Genomic DNA, 16,953 nt, shown 5'->3' on the forward strand with positions numbered 1-16,953 from the left:
TTTAGCCATACAGGCTCATTTTCATCTGCAGTCCCTGACAGGTTGATGGTATGTTCAAAAGTATCAAAATTAAGCACTCAACAAGAGCAAACAGCGTTATGACCACTAACCAAGGTTACGATAGCATGTTTGATCATCCAGTAGCCACTGTTTTAAAGATTTGGAGAAAAATTTGAGGGATGAGATGTTCCTTAGTTGTGGTGGGTTAGTGTTGCAGGAATGTGCTGCTCGATAGGAGAAGGACTCAGCCTTCTCCTATCGCCTGTAGGTAATATTCCTAGGTGGTATTTTATAATCCCCTCTGGTTGTAGCTCTGGTAGATGAATTTTGATTTAGTTTAATGAATTCATTAAGCAGCGGGGGAGCTAGATCATAGAACATTTTATACACAAGTAAAATATCTGCAAATTTGATCATCCAAGGTTCAGAAAGTGTCTTTAGCTAAAATCTTGCAATGATGAAATGCCTTCTTATTGAGTGTTTCTACTGACTGTAATGTGGTCCTATCTGCCTGTGACCAGCTGGTGAGACAGTGGTTCATGTGTGAAAGAATCATGGCATAGATGTTCAACTTGGAGGCTTCTGTGGTTAAATTCTTCCTAATATGTTTAAAAGAACTTGTATTCTGAAGATGAGTTGTGAGTCTATTATTATAAGTAATGGAGAAATCCTGCATCAAGTCTGAGTCTGTCAGAAATTACAACGTCTCCCAGCGTGCGGGGTGGCCCATCAAGATGCAAAGCACAATCACAGCTGTTAGAGGCACGAAGGTCATTCATGTATGAACACGAATGTCCTTTTCATAAAGAAAATGACAAATGGAAAACTGCTTCAGAAGAAGTTGAAAAGCGATACACAATGTGCACATGGTGCTGTGCACACTGGCTAGGTTCAAGAAAACAAATCATCTCATATGACCAAAGGACCCAAAGACAAGAGCGAGTCAACATGAATATGGGTGTCTCAAAGGAAATACAAGTGACACACAATCAACTGATCAACTGCTTAAACTCCCGTTAAAGAATTTATTTGGCTAATTATTTCATATATTCACTTAGATCCTTAAAAGGTTTGACAGTTTTACATTGATGTTTGTAGATATTCTTTAAAATGTATGAGGAGTCATGAGACGCTGCCCTGTGATTAAAAACATCATAACCTCTGGTGTGGGATGATATTGTTTCAATGGCATGGACATACTTGGAGGGTTCTGATATAGATAGATATATACCCCTCATTCACTGATTAACAAGCTAGGGCTCCTTTGTTGAATTCGTTCAACAAAGGAGGTGTAAAAACAGGTTGTATTGTGACTCAAGGACTGATTTTGTTAGCCTGTGAACAGAGCCAGGCTAGCTGCATCTCTGTTTCCAGTGTGCGGGTGGAAGCTTCATATTCACTGTACAGACACGAGAACATCAGTGTTTTGCAAATAATAATCATATTTCCCATAATGCCATCCTTTTCCTCTAACTTATCAACATTTACAAATGTAGACTTTATGTAGTAGGCTATTACAATGAGAAACCCATGAACTTTTATAAATGACCTTGCCTTGTTCTGATTTCCAATGCATAAATGAATGATTTATTAACCATTACTAAAGCTGTTCATTGTGAGTTATAAATGCTTAATAAATTGTTTCTTACTGGAGAGTCATTTTTTTGTCTGTTGAATCATCTTTAGTTGACTTGGCTATGAAGTGGCTACCAGGTTTTATAGCCTCATTACAGCTGTATGCATCCCTCAGCCTTCACCCACTGAAGGTGATTATGTCTTTGTACATGATGTGTGGTGTGGGTGGAGCTGAAGTATCCAACAGCAGTGTCACCGCCTTACTCCCCTGTGCCCATTTCAGTGGCAATATCTATTTCAACCTTGAAGCTTTCATAAATGGCATGAAGATTAGTGATGGACTGCCGAGGAGTGTTTCCCTGGAAGTGAGTCATTCAGTCTAACCTGCTAGTCACGGGTGAGCGCTGGGTGATTACAAGACATCATTCAAGATCTTAAGGCAGCAAAGAATGACTTTATGGCATCATGATTGCCTAAGATTGTCATTCCATGGAGAAGAAATGGCCGACTAGAGCTAACAGAGCAATTGTTCTCTAAATAAAAGCAGAGACAGTTATGGGAGCATATCACACTAACGCCTGCTTTAATCAATAAAAAGTCATCATTGATCAAAAGCATTGCTTTACTGAGTGAGGGAAACCTCTGGACAGATGTTGTTAACTCATTGACTTCATTTGTTTTGTCAGTGCTGCACAGATGTGATGTTACAGATGTGAAAAGAAGACTGAGCTTGACGTAGATGACAAATGGTAGCAAAGTTTGTTTTGTTTTTTTTACGATGTGCACGTCCCATTTATTTCACTTAACTCATGTGCAGTGTCACAAGCTGGACACACAATCTGCATTATGTGCGATGGAAGGTGTGAACATCCATCACTGAAGACGCACAGACGCCTTCGTCCACAGCTGGGCCACGCAGAGAGCCCAACAGAAGAGCAACTGGCGGCTCCAGATGAACAAATGAAGATGAATTCACTCAACTCTGTGCACACACTCGCGAACACTCTCCAATCATTATTCAGAATTTATTCTGGCCATCCATTATGCTCGGCATTTCTACATCATTCTTCCTCCATCTGTCTATCTATCTGCCTCACTTCATCTCTTGTCCTTCTCGCGCTCTGACTGCGGTGCTGCAGTTCTCAGATCCATCAGAGACAGCTTTTTAAAGCCCTGATGTGCCCTTCGCTCCGCCCTCTTTGCTGCACTATATCAACGCAGCAAATACACACGTGCCTACAGGCCTACAGCATATATACTGTATGTATTTGCCCCTCCCTCCCTCTTCTCCTCCCCTCCTCCCCCATTTTCCAAAGTGCTGACTGGAGTCATTCCCTACCTGCTGGCAGTCTGCCCAGAGGCTTGTATACACACATAAACAGCTATTGATCGGACAGAAAACACCAAAAGCATTCCATTATCTTGGCGTGACCGTAATTAAAAATGTCATCTCATTCTGAGCCTGTGGGACTGGAGACTCATTCAGGCAATCTCTGTGTTAAAATATTTACCTCCCACAGTGAAGTGGCTACAGTAAAGCATCTGGCCGAGTGGCGTGGAGGCATGCATGTGTTTGTGTGCGCAAATTGTTTGGTGGATGTCTGCACCACAAGGTATTGCTGATCTATAGTGAGCTAACGCCCCATAATTAGAGAGCAGGTCGATGGAGCAGGATCAGCTATTAATTAAAAGGCACTTTGGAGGCTTGTACGGTCAGCTTTGGAGCAGACCGAGAGGTCGTATATCACTCGTCTGAGTAAATCCATCTCTTAGTTTCTCTGTTAGTTTTTTGCTTTTCTGGCAATCTGGTAGATTCACGTTGAGAGCGGTGAGAGTCTGCTGAGGTGTCAGCTGTGAGGTCAGGATCTGGACTCCGATGGATGGATGAGACTATTATCTAACTGATCAGTGTTAACCACTTGTGTCTTTTTTTTTTTTTTTTTAAAAGTATCAAATAGCATAATTACAGGCTCTCTGAGGGTGAGGACATCCCGTTATTGTTCAGAGAGATGGAAATGTCTTTGGAAATTTTCACACTGAATAATTTGCTTTCTAAATCCGAGTTCTCTCTTTGTACAATTTAAGTGGATATTAAACGGAGTAGATTCAGATCATATTAGCGATCGATATAAAGTAAGCATCTAACTAGGTCCTCTGCTTTATACTATGAGGGCAATTTTAGATATTGCTGAAAAGTTCTGTTAATATTTTATTTCCCTTGTGAATTTACTTCCTTTTGAACTGCAGCGCTTTCTAATAACTTCATTACATGTGCCAAAATGTGATATTTCTTCAGGCATATTTAAAGCAGCAAAGGAAGATCAGAAGTTTCTGAGTGAATGCAAACATGCATGTTTTTTTTGTGTGTGTGTGAAATCTGTGTGTTTCTGTCTTTTCTGACTGTGTATGCGCCACCAAATGTCCTTCTGTCAGTGCGCTTGCACAGGTCAGTCTGTCCCCAAGGACATTCCCATCATCCTGTCCACCCTCCCCTCCTCCTCAAATAGTGGTAACAAAGGGAAACCTGGTCCACCTCCATCCTCTATTTTAACACACACACACACACCTCAGAGAGAACAAAGATCACTGCTTTACCATGAACAATTTCTGGTGTATTTATCTATATTTTTTATTCATGCTGAGAGAAAATAAATTGATTACATTTTGGCTTTGCAGCAGCAAGTATCCCTCACCTCCAAGATGGCAGGCAAGTGAATAAAAAATCAATGCATCCTTTCCAACAAATTAACTGATAACCTACAACGAAAAGGTGCTCCTGAACACTTTGGCTTACAGAGAGGATCAGGATATTGTTCTGGTCTCATTGACAGGATTCAGGAATTCACCAAAGCTCACTGTGTGCAAGAATGGAGTCCTTTTATCAGCCAGTCTATTGTCCTGAATGTCCTGGGAGAAGATTTCCTGCCAATGTGACACACGCTAGTTGGGAGAGGTGTAAAAATCCTATGATTAATTATCTAATTTATTAGGGAATACCTTACATCTTCCTCAAAAAAAAAAACATACAAAGTTAATACAACCACTTCATCCTCTTCAGATCTTTTTGGATTATTCTATTATATATTCATACAAATATAGGAAACTGACTGACTGTGCAGCAGAACCAGCAGACAATAGTCCATATCGATTGCAAATGCTATACAAATCACAAAATGATGTAAATGATTTGTCTCTAAAATGTTTATGTTGCCATTAGTTACAAAATTGCAATTACTGATTCAGTCTTTAAGTGCAGATGCTCTGACCTTTAGCAAATTGGAGGCCACCTCTTTATCTTACCCTCACAGCAGCTGTCAATCAGTGTGTGTGTGAGTGTGTGTGTGTGTGTGTGTGTGTGATAATCTTAAGACACGCTCACTGGACCGCAGGGACAGCTAATTTGGTAGGCAAGCTGTCTGAAGAGGTTTGTATTCAGGGAACAAAGGACATTCATGCGTTGAATTGTCTCATACATAAATCCTCATTCTGTAAAAGCACCATGTGGTTGCAATGAATTATAACAACAACAATAATTATGATGTGATATGTGATACGGTGATACATACAGCTTTGGGTGCATGAAATAACAAGTTGACTTAAAATGCTTCAATAGAACTGATTCCTGGTTTGAGTTTTTTATGCCGCCTCACTGTGCCGTGCTGCCTTATTAGTTTTAGATGGGGCCTGCATTATTCATAGTGATAAAGAAACAGTGGAGCACAACATTGGGTTGTGAAGAACTGGCAGTCGGGGGGCTGCTTAAGTGCCTGGTTAGATCTCCACTGACAGAAAATGCGTGGGAGGGAACACAGAAAAACAGCAAGCAGAGAAAGGGTGAGAGAGAGGAGAGGCCGAGAAGAAAGTGAAAACAACTTATTAATGTAAAATGCCTGCTTCAAAATAATATTATTAACATCATGAACACCACTCCGCATGTTTAGTAACAGATGCACACATGTAGAGCTTGTCCTTTCCGGACGAGAAGCTGTGGCCATGTGGCAAACTGCTTATCCACTGATTTTATACAGTACAGCAATGTAATCTCTGCTTAACACTTGCATCACACCCACCCATCCTAGTACACTGCAAAAAATATCCATATTCTCTAGCTACATATTAAAGAAACAAGAAACAGGAGACGTGAGACAACAATGCAGGTTTTGAACAAATTTCCATCTCTCCCTTTTGTGCCGATCCGATACAACTCTAGATACATGGGCTTCGATTTGGTTCGAGTCGATTCGATTTGGTGCAATTTGATCCGATTTAATGAGATCTGAATCTGTTTGTGTGGGGAAAGAAATGTCAGAATAACATGTCATCATGTCGGTTTTTCAAATAGACGCAGACTTGCTGTATGAAGTATGAAAAAATATTAAGACTCTAACCCATTCACTCATTCATAAACTTGGCAAAAACAGGTAAGATAATACTCAATGTTTACAGGTGACACAAATCAGAGACAAAGAATCTATAAAAGAAGATGAAAACAAAACACTTTTGAGCAGATTTCCGTGTGTTTAGCCACTCCGGGACAGCTGGGAGTGATGTGGTGAGCAGTGATAGTCACATAAGAATTAGTGGAGCTAGAAGTCCAGGTGTAGGAAGTTACTGCTTCTGGTTCTACATTGGAAAGTTCTTGTGTAACTTTGTTAAACCCCTGAAATGATATTTTTAATCTCTGAAAGTGTGATGGCTTAATATAATAGAGTAAAAGACTTGTTAGGACAGATGCTTTTTGCAGTGTAATTGTATTGATGGTTACTGCAACAGCTGCCTTTGAGCTGACAGGGATTTGATGCGTTGCTCAAGGGCACTTTCATTTACCCACCCCAGAATTTTACCAACTGTTCTGGGGGTTGTGAACAAGGTTGCCTATCCATAAGGCCAACTACTGCGTGCAGGATCCAGCTCTCCAGTTAGGTCAGTATTGAATAATGCAGACTCCCCACATTTCATCCCCCAAAATGGAGATCTCTACTGCTACAGCTCTGCCTTCACACCCATTATTCTGCTTGGATGGGCAAAAGCCTCTAAGGTGCATTCATGCACGCACACACACAAGTGCACCATCAAGCACACACCTCACTTAGGCCAAAGACAATCAGCCTCCGCACGACAAGGAACAACAGGATAGAAGCAAAGAAGGAATAAGACATTGAATAAGACATCGAAGCCTTGAGTAAGTTACAGTAACATAAAGATGGAGTTCAGGGCATTTGGTTGCAGCATAATCTAATATGCATATTTCTATAAAAATAAAAAGAGATTTTTCAGGCGGGATAAAAGTTTAACCCCTATTTGCTTGTTGCACTGGTGCAAATTAAAGCTAATTCTGTGAGGTGAAAAGTGTGTTTGAGTGTGCAGCAATGAAACAGAACTGTACTGAAGAAGCAGCCTTTTATGAGGTCCATCAAAAACACTGCAGCTCTGGTTTATTGCTTCACCTCAGTGCGATTAAACTGGATGAACATGCAAATCGCCTTTGTTGCTAATGGCTACTGGAAACTAAACCCTCATCCCTCCTTTCCCTTACAGCTCACCTCTTACATCACTGCTTTACTGTCAGCTCTCCTCATTTGCTGCCTCTCTCACATGTTTCCCACCTTCCTTTACACCTGCCTGTCACCGACGTACGTCACCTCCCACGTTCACAATCTCATTCGCGCCTCTTTCATTGCCTCTCTATCAGCTATACATCCTCTGAGTTTAAGGTACCATCCTTTCTGTCTTGTTACTGCTCCCAGTGCACTGCCCCACCCCTCCCCTGTTCCCTGACCCACTCCCCATATCACCCCCAACCATGCTGCCTTCCCCCTCCACACTCCTTCTGCTCCCTTCATCTTTTCCTCCCTCGCTCCCTCTCTCCTTGCTTCTCCGAGGGCATTTTTCTACCTCTTCTGAGAGTCACACCTCATGAATTATTTACTCATGCAACTCAGCAGGGGGTTTTGTTGCATTTCCTGACCGTTTACCGCTCAAAGATAGACAGGCAACGTTTTCTGAAAGTTTAAATGTTTCCTTTAAATGCACAGGTGAGCCGCACAGATCTCGCTGGGTGCTCCTTGTCTGGAAAACAATGCAGGACTGGGGGGGGGGGCATCTGGATAATTTATGCTAGTGTCCTGAAATGGTGTCATCTCCAGCATCTCATGGAGGTGGCGAATTTATTTCATGTAATCAGCAGATTCAGCTCAACGGCACCATTTGTCGCACCCTACACGTGCATGCACTGAAATCAGACATACAAGCACTGAATGTGACTGCCACGCCCCTGTCTGCACTCCCAGGACTACATCACTCTCTGCTGCCTCACACACAAACATGCATCTACACACTTTCCTGCAAGGCAAAGCTTCTTTTAATAGCTCATGCCATTTATCTTTTTTTTTTAAGGATTTCCAGCGTGTGTCTGAAGCGAAGGGAAAAGTGATATCAAACTAATATACATCCAACTGCGGAAAATTTTATCTTCTCAGTATTAAGGAACCTGCTTATTTTTTCATTCTCGGGGTGGTGCCATTAATACCAACTAGCACATCTGCTATAAACCTTCCCTCTAGTCTCATCAGAGGACATTTTTACTGGCACATACGCATAACAGCCTGAGGGGACATCTATAACGGCACATCTTGTTCTGATACACGTTAAGCATGTAAAGACAAAGCAATATAGCCTTTTAATTTAAATCAGTGATGCATGTCAGTGGTATCAGCAGTATACTGGTTAGTACTATGTGAAAGTAAGCTCTTATACAAACTGACATGACAATAACAAAAGCAAGAACAGTGGCTTGGATAGTATACTATTTAAAAATATATATTGCGCTTAAAAAAGTGTATTATGGCTCTACAGCAGAATAAATTTCAAGATTTAAGTGTGCACGAAACAGTCTTCTTTCTTTGAGGGTCTGTATGTGCTACTTCATAGCTGTCTCTGTTGGGTGAGGCCACACCCTGCTGCCTCCTGACAGAGAGAAAGGGAGAGAGAGAGAGAGAGAGGGAGAGATGGGGGTTGGTGGGAGAGTCCTCGAGCTTTCTGACATACACAGAGGAACTGAGCAAAGTCATCACCGAGGTGTGAAAGGAGGATTCGACTGGACAACGTCTCCCCCACCTCACTCACCCGTGTCATCACTATTGCCAAGAGCGTGCGAGCAGCTTCGCACAAACTGAATACGAGACAACACACATGCACAAAACAGGGAATTTTGGAAGTCGAAAAAAGGTTAGAGAGGTGGGTTTTGTGAAGGTGAAGGCAACAGTCTACTAGAGGAAATTAAAGGCTGCATGAAATTGCTCCCAGGTAGCAAACCGAAGTGGAAATTCTGAGTACTGAGTTTTAGTGTGAATAAGATGGTTTTGGGAACAGACTGTATGTAATTACATCTTATTTCACTTCAGCATCTTCATTTTGAATTACTTGAGACATCTAGATTGGCTAAATGCAAGTGGAAGAAATCTAATGTACAAAAGTGAAAGTAGCAATATGAAAAGAGATGCTCCTCTACAAGTAGAAATTTTAGGAAAATGAAAACAAAGCAGGAAAATGTATTACTATATTTACTGTGAAGAATGATGTAAAAAAAGTGTAAAATGATGGTGCTTCATTGTGAAAGCAGTATTACATTGTTACATGATCCATGTGGCACTGGGTGCATTGTACTGTATGAGCTACTGTGCAAATGTGACTAGTAGCTACATCCATTAAATAAATGTAGTGAAGTAAAAAAAAAAAGTATTTGAGTAAAAGTATTCAGTGCCAGTGGTTCAAATTGTTACTTTAGTGTAGCATTTGATTTAATTTCCGTTGCTTCTTTTCACTTGCACAGTTCATATCAGTCCTCCAGTACCAGCTGAATGCTGCATGTAATCACTCAGTTTTATTTCGAATCAATGTCAGCACTGCTGCGCCGCCATAAAGCATTAAAGCTACTAGATGGGAGTGCTCTCTCAGTCTTTATCATCTTTCAATATTCTGTCATTTCAAAATAAAAGCACTTCTGCACTACAAAGGAGTGATTCTACACAAATGCACACGTCACTGTAGTGCCTTTACGGTGGTGCAGGTGCTGAATATTGCGATCACTCGGTGCAGCACAGCAGGCTCTTTGTCAATCACCACATGAGGGGAGCATTTATAGATCTAAAATCAATAACCTTTAGCCTGGCACATTATCTGTATATGCAGGAGAGGGTGAATACAACAAGAGCAATGTCAACAACGTACAGTAAGCTATGTTGCTGATCTTAGTGTTATACTAAACATGGGCATTGTCATTCAGAGGATGACATGACACCTAAGGGAGGCATGTATCCTCACTCCCTAATTAGCAGCATTACAATGAACCTGCACAGATGACCACGCCCTGAGATGCTGATGTTTCAGTGTGTGTCTCCTACACCCACCAACCCACCAACCAACCAAAACCACCCCCATCTCTCCTCCACACGGAGCAATGCCGCCGCAATGTTATACAACGCCCTGCTGCTTGTGCTGTGAACCTTTCTTTTGTCCCACCCCTTACTGTGAACCTCAGTGTGCACGTTAAACCTGCAGCCGAGTTGTCGCTGTTAAGTCTTAACCAGTGTGGGTGAGCCGATGCAGGAGAGAGGAGCCTCTACAAGTGCATCTGAGCTCGATGACAAATAAATTAGCAATAGGTTGATCATTTGTAAGTGTGTTTTGTGTTAGGTTCTGTCAGTCTAGTGAGACCTAAATTAAAAAAGAACAGATTTTTAAGGATATTATTTACAAACTGTTGTGAAGACAGATCTTGAGCAAAGTAGAGAATTTAAATTTGATAATAAAAATACAGTCAGTGAGGAAACATGGCTCGTGCATTGTTCTGAAATAAAATGAAATGCTATTAACATGTGATTTTCTACTGACAGTCCTAGATGAAAACAGATGCTGCACTGACCCAGGAGTTGCACAGTCAGCGGTACATGAGTGTGTCTCTGACAGGCAGCTCAGAGTGTTCAGAGACAGAAGACGGTGTGTTGTCCTGCAAAGTCAGAAATCCAGGCTCAGCAGAATGTAAAGCGAATACCGCAGATGCTTGAATGCACATCCTGCCTCTCTTGTGTAGATCCTCTCCTCCTCCAGTTTCATAGAAACTGTGTTTAAACTATATTTGATGGATCAAATCACATTAAGTATTTGGGCATCAACTAAAGGGGAAGACATGCAACCAAGCAAGGTGACGCAGCTTTTAGTTTCTATGCTCCCCACCTATGGAACAAACTTCCTGAACACCGTAGGTCAGCGCATTTAAATCAGGCCTTAAAACATTACTGTTTACTGTGGCTTTCCAATAATAGAGCTACATAACTTCTTTTACTTTTCAACTATTCATACATACTTTTATTTTCTTTTAATGCATCTTCTCTTAAGCTTTAACTATTATTATTTTCTTGTGCTTTTATTATCTTTTACGTGCACTTTAATGTTTCTGTGGCTTGTTTTTATTGTGTTTTAGGTCCCTGTAAAGCACTTTGAATTGCCTTGTGTCTATGAAAGGTGCTATACAAATAAATTTGCCAGGACTTGGCATTGTTTTAGAATCATGTCAGACTGTGGAACAAAGGAGGATATGTCATGAACATGAACTGACAGGTAAGAAATGCAGCACAGCTATATGACTCTACACACAAAATATAGTTAGAGTTCACAAAATATGATTATTTTCAGTTTTTCTTACTCTTCTATCCTAGTATATATCTTTAGATTTTTGATTAATGGTTGGCAAAAACAACCATGGGCTCTGGTAACATGTGATGGGAATGTTTAATTTGCTGGTACCTTTTAAATGAAACAAATAACCAAGCAATTGAAAACATTACCAGTAGATTAATCGATAATGAAAATAATCATTTGTTGCAGCTCTGCTTTTCTTTGTTTCATATACAGCATCAGTGATACATTGTCCAAGGAGGTTATCGGGATGGGAGGTTCAAAGCTGGGCAGCGGTTGTGTGGGACCAAAGTGCCACCACCTGGTAAAAAAAGGCACTTTTCTAATAAAAATGAAATCCGCATTACAGTTTAAAGGACGAACATAAAGTTATGTACAAATAGAATTCCTTCACTTCTTAAATGAATATGACAATTACTGCTCGAATTCACACACAGTTTACCTGAGTTTAAATAGAAAATAACAACGGGTGCAATGGTTATACATAGTGAAGCTTATTTGAGGCCTATTAGAGCAAAATGCATGGTGTTGATCATGAAATTATGGGTTATAAATGTAGATTTAGTTTAACTGAACATGTTTCCGTTTAGTTCCAGGTGCTGGTGGTGAGGGAGGCGGGACTTCTGCTACGCAGCGTGACGCTGCATCAGCAAGAACCAATCAGGTGACCCGATCTTGCACGGTTGGAGTTTTCCGTTTAAACCGCGCACATGCGCATTTCATTTCGAAAATGGCGGCCGTACAGGGTGGTATGGTCGACACGGACGAAGAGAAAGACATAAAAACAGAACCGCCGAGCGATGGCTGTGGAAATAATAATGCAAACGACGGCAGAGTGCTCTCCGCGTCCCCCGCCTCCAGCGCTTCGTCTGGGAGCAATAAAAGTGCGGCGGGAGCCCCGGAGGACCAACAGACGCTGCTGGCAGTCCTGCAGTTTCTCAGAAAGAACAAACTCAACGAGTCCGTCGAAATTTTGCGTCGTGAAGCGGGATTACCGGAAGATTTACTGGACCTGAAGGCGGGTGACTCCTCCGGGACGGGCCCCGGTGGCGCCGCCGGTAGTGTGGACGAAGGCGGGGATGCGTCCTCTCTGCTCAGCCGGGTGACCGTCTCATCCTCCGGTGTAGTCCAGGCGCCAGCTAAAGGTAGAGCCCGGCTACTGTTGTTTTAATGTGTTAAACACTGTGGGGGAGAAGTAACCGACTACACTGACTCATGTGATCTACTTACTGTACTGTACCAGAACTACTACTACTACTACTGTGCTACTTCACAGTTTATGCCACAAATATATAACAAACTCTTTTCAGGTAACTTTGCAGATTCAGTTTATTAATAGAAAACATGATCAAAAGAATATTATTGAAATGATCCCCACATTTACCAGCTGCATCATTAAAGTGACACATACGTTAATCTAGTCATGATTATAATCCAATAGTAAATATACATTAGTCAGAAACGAGCCATTTTACATAAAAAGTACTTTTATTTTTAGTACTTTAAATATATTTTGATGCTCTTTTGTACTTTTACTTATTATTAGTACTTCTACTGCTGTTTCACAATGAATCCAGATGTTTCTTGTTGCTTTAACATCACCTACAAGTTGGAAAGTATTTCCTTTCCATAGATAACTCACATTTAGTGACAGTAAGGTTACTACAGCACTACACTGTATAGACCACAAACTACTGTATTATGTCAATGCTACTCCTCTGAGAGTCTCCATCAAAGTTTTGAAAACTTTCACAACAGTAGCATGCATTGCAGAGAAGTATGTCTTGCATCATATTGTACAGATGTTTTAATGTTAAATGAAGATCCAAAACACCTCATCTGAGTTTTATCTGTTTCTCTGTGAGTCAGCTTAGTTGTCATCATGTTAGCTCAGTTAAATTGAAGTTACGTTAAAAAGCTATGTTCTTTACCCCAATTAGGGCCTAGTTATCTTGGATTCACATGATATTGTCTTTAAAAGCTGAAAGAATGCACATCTCACTTGGACGTCTTTTCCACCAGCTCCCGGGGAGGATCAGCCCGATGTAAACGTGGTGCTGTCAGCTTACAGCCAGCAGGGAGACCCGTCTTTGTACGGGGTTTACTACAGCGGCCTGAAGAGGTTCATAGAGTCGGTTTTGGACTGCCACCGAGCAGAACTGTCCCAGGTCTTCTACCCGCTGTTTGTGCACATGTACCTGGAGCTGGTGTACAACAATCACGAAAATGAGGCCAAGGTGTTCTTTGAAAAGTGAGTTTCCCTTACATACCACATGTCCTCTCGTGTATAAACAGCTTGTTGTTTTTAGTAGCAGTAAATCCAGCCGACTTGACTAACCCTACTGCCTGTTTGGTTTCCCTCCGTCTCAGGTTCAGCGGGGACCAAGAGTGCTACTACGAAGATGACTTGCGCATCTTGTCCGGCATGACCAAGAAGGAGCACATGAGGGGCAACGAGACACTGCTGGACTTCCGCACCAGCAAGTTCGTCCTGCGCATCTCCCGTGACTCTTACCAGCTGCTGAAGAGGCACCTGCAGGAGCGTCAGAACAACCAGATCTGGAACATCATCCAGGAGCACCTCTACATTGACATCTTTGATGGCATGCCACGCAGCAAGGGCCAGATTGACGCCATGTCTGGCAGCCTCGCTGGAGAGGCCAAGCGAGAGGCCAATAAGGCTAAGGTTGGATTTATACGCCGACATGCATGCACGATGTGTTTTCCATGTCTCCCCACGCTTCGTTGAATTCACGACATGCGCTTGTTCGTTTTTCGCTCACTCAGGTTTACTACGGACTGCTGAAGGAACCAGAGATCGAGCTGCCGCTTGATGATGAGGACGAGGAGGCAGAGAATGAGGAGGGTAAACCCAAGAAGAAGAAACCCAAAAAGGACAGCATGGGCTCCAAGAGCAAGAAGCAGGATCCTAATGCACCTTCACAGAATAGGTAGAGATCCTTTATACACTGGTATATAACTGCAGCATTGGGCTACGTTTCAGTTAAACACCCCAGAACGTTTTATGATAGCAGCCTGTGTTCATTTCATTCTCAAATACCTCTTAAATTCAGTGCTGAGTAAAATGAATAAAAGCTTTCATTACATGCAACCCTGCACACACTTCTTATGAATTAATGCTTTTAATTTGAAGGAAATTACTTATTCACACACAGTACTAGGCAGTTACTCCAAGCTCTTACATGCTCCACTGCTCATAAAATAAGGTCATGTTTTCACTTATTTACTTGCAAGCTCTTTTTGGAAGTCAAGAAACTGCTTTTGGACCCACCAGGCAGCGACGGTTGACTTTGTTTCTTGTGCTTCAGGATTCCTCTTCCAGAACTGAAGGATTCTGACAAGCTGGACAAGATCATGTACATGAAGGAGGCCACCAAGCGGATCCGCCTGGGACCGGACAACCTCCCCTCCATCTGCTTCTACTCTTTTCTCAACGCTTACCAGGTCAATAACTCATAACTGCAGCAAATCACTGAATGTCTGACACATTTAAGCGAGCGGTAGAGACTCAGAACACTTCATTGTTTCTAATTATTCTCCCCCTTTTTTTGCCCTGCAGGGTCTGACCGCGGTGGACTTCACAGATGACTCCAGCCTGATCGCAGGAGGCTTCGCTGACTCCACAGTACGAGTGTGGAGTGTCACGCCAAAGAAGCTCCGCAAGGTCAAATCTGCGGCAGGTACAGTGTGTGACGGTAACCACTGATGCATCACTTCTTGGTTTTAATTCAGACTTTCTACAACATTGTCTCTCCCTTGTTCTTCTTCCTCCTAAGACCTAAATCTAATTGACAAAGAGTCGGATGATGTGCTGGAGAGGATCATGGATGAGAAGACGGCCAGCGAGTTAAAGATCCTCTATGGACACAGTGGGCCAGTGTATGGCATCAGCTTCAGTCCAGACAGGTATGGATCATTTTATTTGTTTTTTTGGCAGACTACCTGATTAGCTGTTGTGTATGTGCATCTAAGCATAACTTGGGTAATTCTGATGACCTTCTTGTTTTGTCTTTCAGAAACTACTTGTTGTCAAGTTCTGAAGATGGAACAATCAGGCTGTGGAGTCTCCAAACATTTACCTGTCTGGTGGGGTACAAAGGCCACAACTACCCAGTGTGGGACACCCAGTTTTCGCCCCATGGGTACTATTTCATCTCTGGGGGACATGACAGAGTTGCACGGTAAGACTCTTCAGAACTCAACTGATTAGTCCCTACTTTGGACGCTGCTGTCTACAGATGTATGTCACTGGCCTGTGTCGTGCTTTCTCCAACAGTCTGTGGGCGACGGATCACTACCAGCCTCTGCGAATATTTTCCGGTCACCTAGCTGATGTCACGTGCACCCGCTTCCACCCCAACTCCAATTATGTCGCCACAGGGTCGTCCGATCGCACCATCCGGCTCTGGGATGTTCTGAACGGAAACTGCGTCCGCATCTTCACCGGTCACAAGGTCAGACCAAGTCACCGGAGTGGAACCCTGATCTGTGGTGTCCCATAGTGCAGAATTTTATAGGGCTGTGCATCACAATGTCAGTGTGGCCACATGATGAAAGCCAAATCTGTTGTGTAAAGATATTAAGTATTTCTTAACTCAGACTTCAAATAAAATGATGCTGGAGCTTTGCTATGGTAACATGAAGCAACACCTCCATAGTCTCTGATGGATCCCCTAAAGTAAGGCTGCAGAGACAACTACTGAGCCAGTCTTTTGACTTTATCCTCCAGGGTCCTATCCATGCGCTGGCCTTCTCTCCCAATGGGAAGTTCTTGGCTTCAGGAGCCACTGATGGCAGAGTTCTTCTGTGGGACATCGGTCATGGACTGATGATCGGAGAGCTTAAAGGCCATACAGATACCGTCTACTCCCTCAGATTCAGCAGAGACGGCGAGATCCTTGCTTCTGGTGGGTGACCAGCATCTCCTAATTTTACATCAGCTAACTAACCTGAATGCATTCGGAGACAGAAATCAAATTAGATTGAGAATGAAGCTTCAGAAGATCTTACCCCTACAGTCGTCAATTATCCGTTTATTTAATTGTATTCAGATTTGAGTGTCTGCAGTTGTACTGGCAGTGACAATGTTCTGTCCTGTTTTTAATAGGCTCTATGGACAACACGGTTCGTATGTGGGATGCTACGAAAGCGTTTGATGATTTAGAGACTGATGATTTCACAGCAGCTACAGGACACATCCATCTACAGGACAACTCCCAGGAGCTTCTGCTGGGCACCTACCTGACTAAATCCACACCTGTCATACACCTTCACTTCACCCGCAGGAACCTGCTGCTGGCCGCGGGGGCCTACAATCCATGAGACCTTATTGAATTATAAGTATAATCTACAAAAACTTGAAGCAAACTTCTGGTCCCCAGGCTGCACAAGTAACATGAAACAAAAGTGTATTATAAACAAATCACCTCTGAACATTTAACTGTGAGTGAAGATAGAAATCAGGTCAGCCAACTCCTGGTCTGGCCCTCAGACTCAAGTTGATCTATTGCAGATATTCCCCCACTTGAGAAAAGTGCCATTCATGATCAAGGATAGTTTTTTTAAAATCACTGCCATGAGTACAGCTTTGTTCAACGCGAGGCTGATATTTCTGTATCATAGTCTTTTATACTGGTGTTCACTGTAAATAAAAACAAATGT

The 16,953-nt window shown here is 42.3% G+C and overlaps 1 protein-coding gene across 1 annotated transcript; it reads left to right on the forward strand.

Annotated features, from left to right (window-relative positions):
• The first annotated feature begins 11,986 nt into the window (after positions 1–11,986).
• taf5 (TAF5 RNA polymerase II, TATA box binding protein (TBP)-associated factor) lies at positions 11,987–16,923 on the forward strand. Its single transcript, XM_070827656.1, has 11 exons — positions 11,987–12,416; positions 13,294–13,522; positions 13,642–13,957; positions 14,059–14,222; positions 14,601–14,736; positions 14,852–14,972; positions 15,069–15,198; positions 15,309–15,473; positions 15,569–15,746; positions 16,022–16,199; positions 16,400–16,923. The coding sequence occupies exons 1-11, from the start codon at positions 12,002–12,004 to the stop codon at positions 16,612–16,614; spliced, it is 2,247 nt and encodes a 748-aa protein (XP_070683757.1). The 5' UTR covers positions 11,987–12,001; the 3' UTR covers positions 16,615–16,923.
• The last annotated feature ends 30 nt before the right edge of the window (positions 16,924–16,953 follow it).

Source organism: Pempheris klunzingeri, chromosome 3 (genome assembly GCF_042242105.1).
Source record: "Pempheris klunzingeri isolate RE-2024b chromosome 3, fPemKlu1.hap1, whole genome shotgun sequence".
Taxonomy (NCBI): domain Eukaryota; kingdom Metazoa; phylum Chordata; class Actinopteri; order Acropomatiformes; family Pempheridae; genus Pempheris; species Pempheris klunzingeri.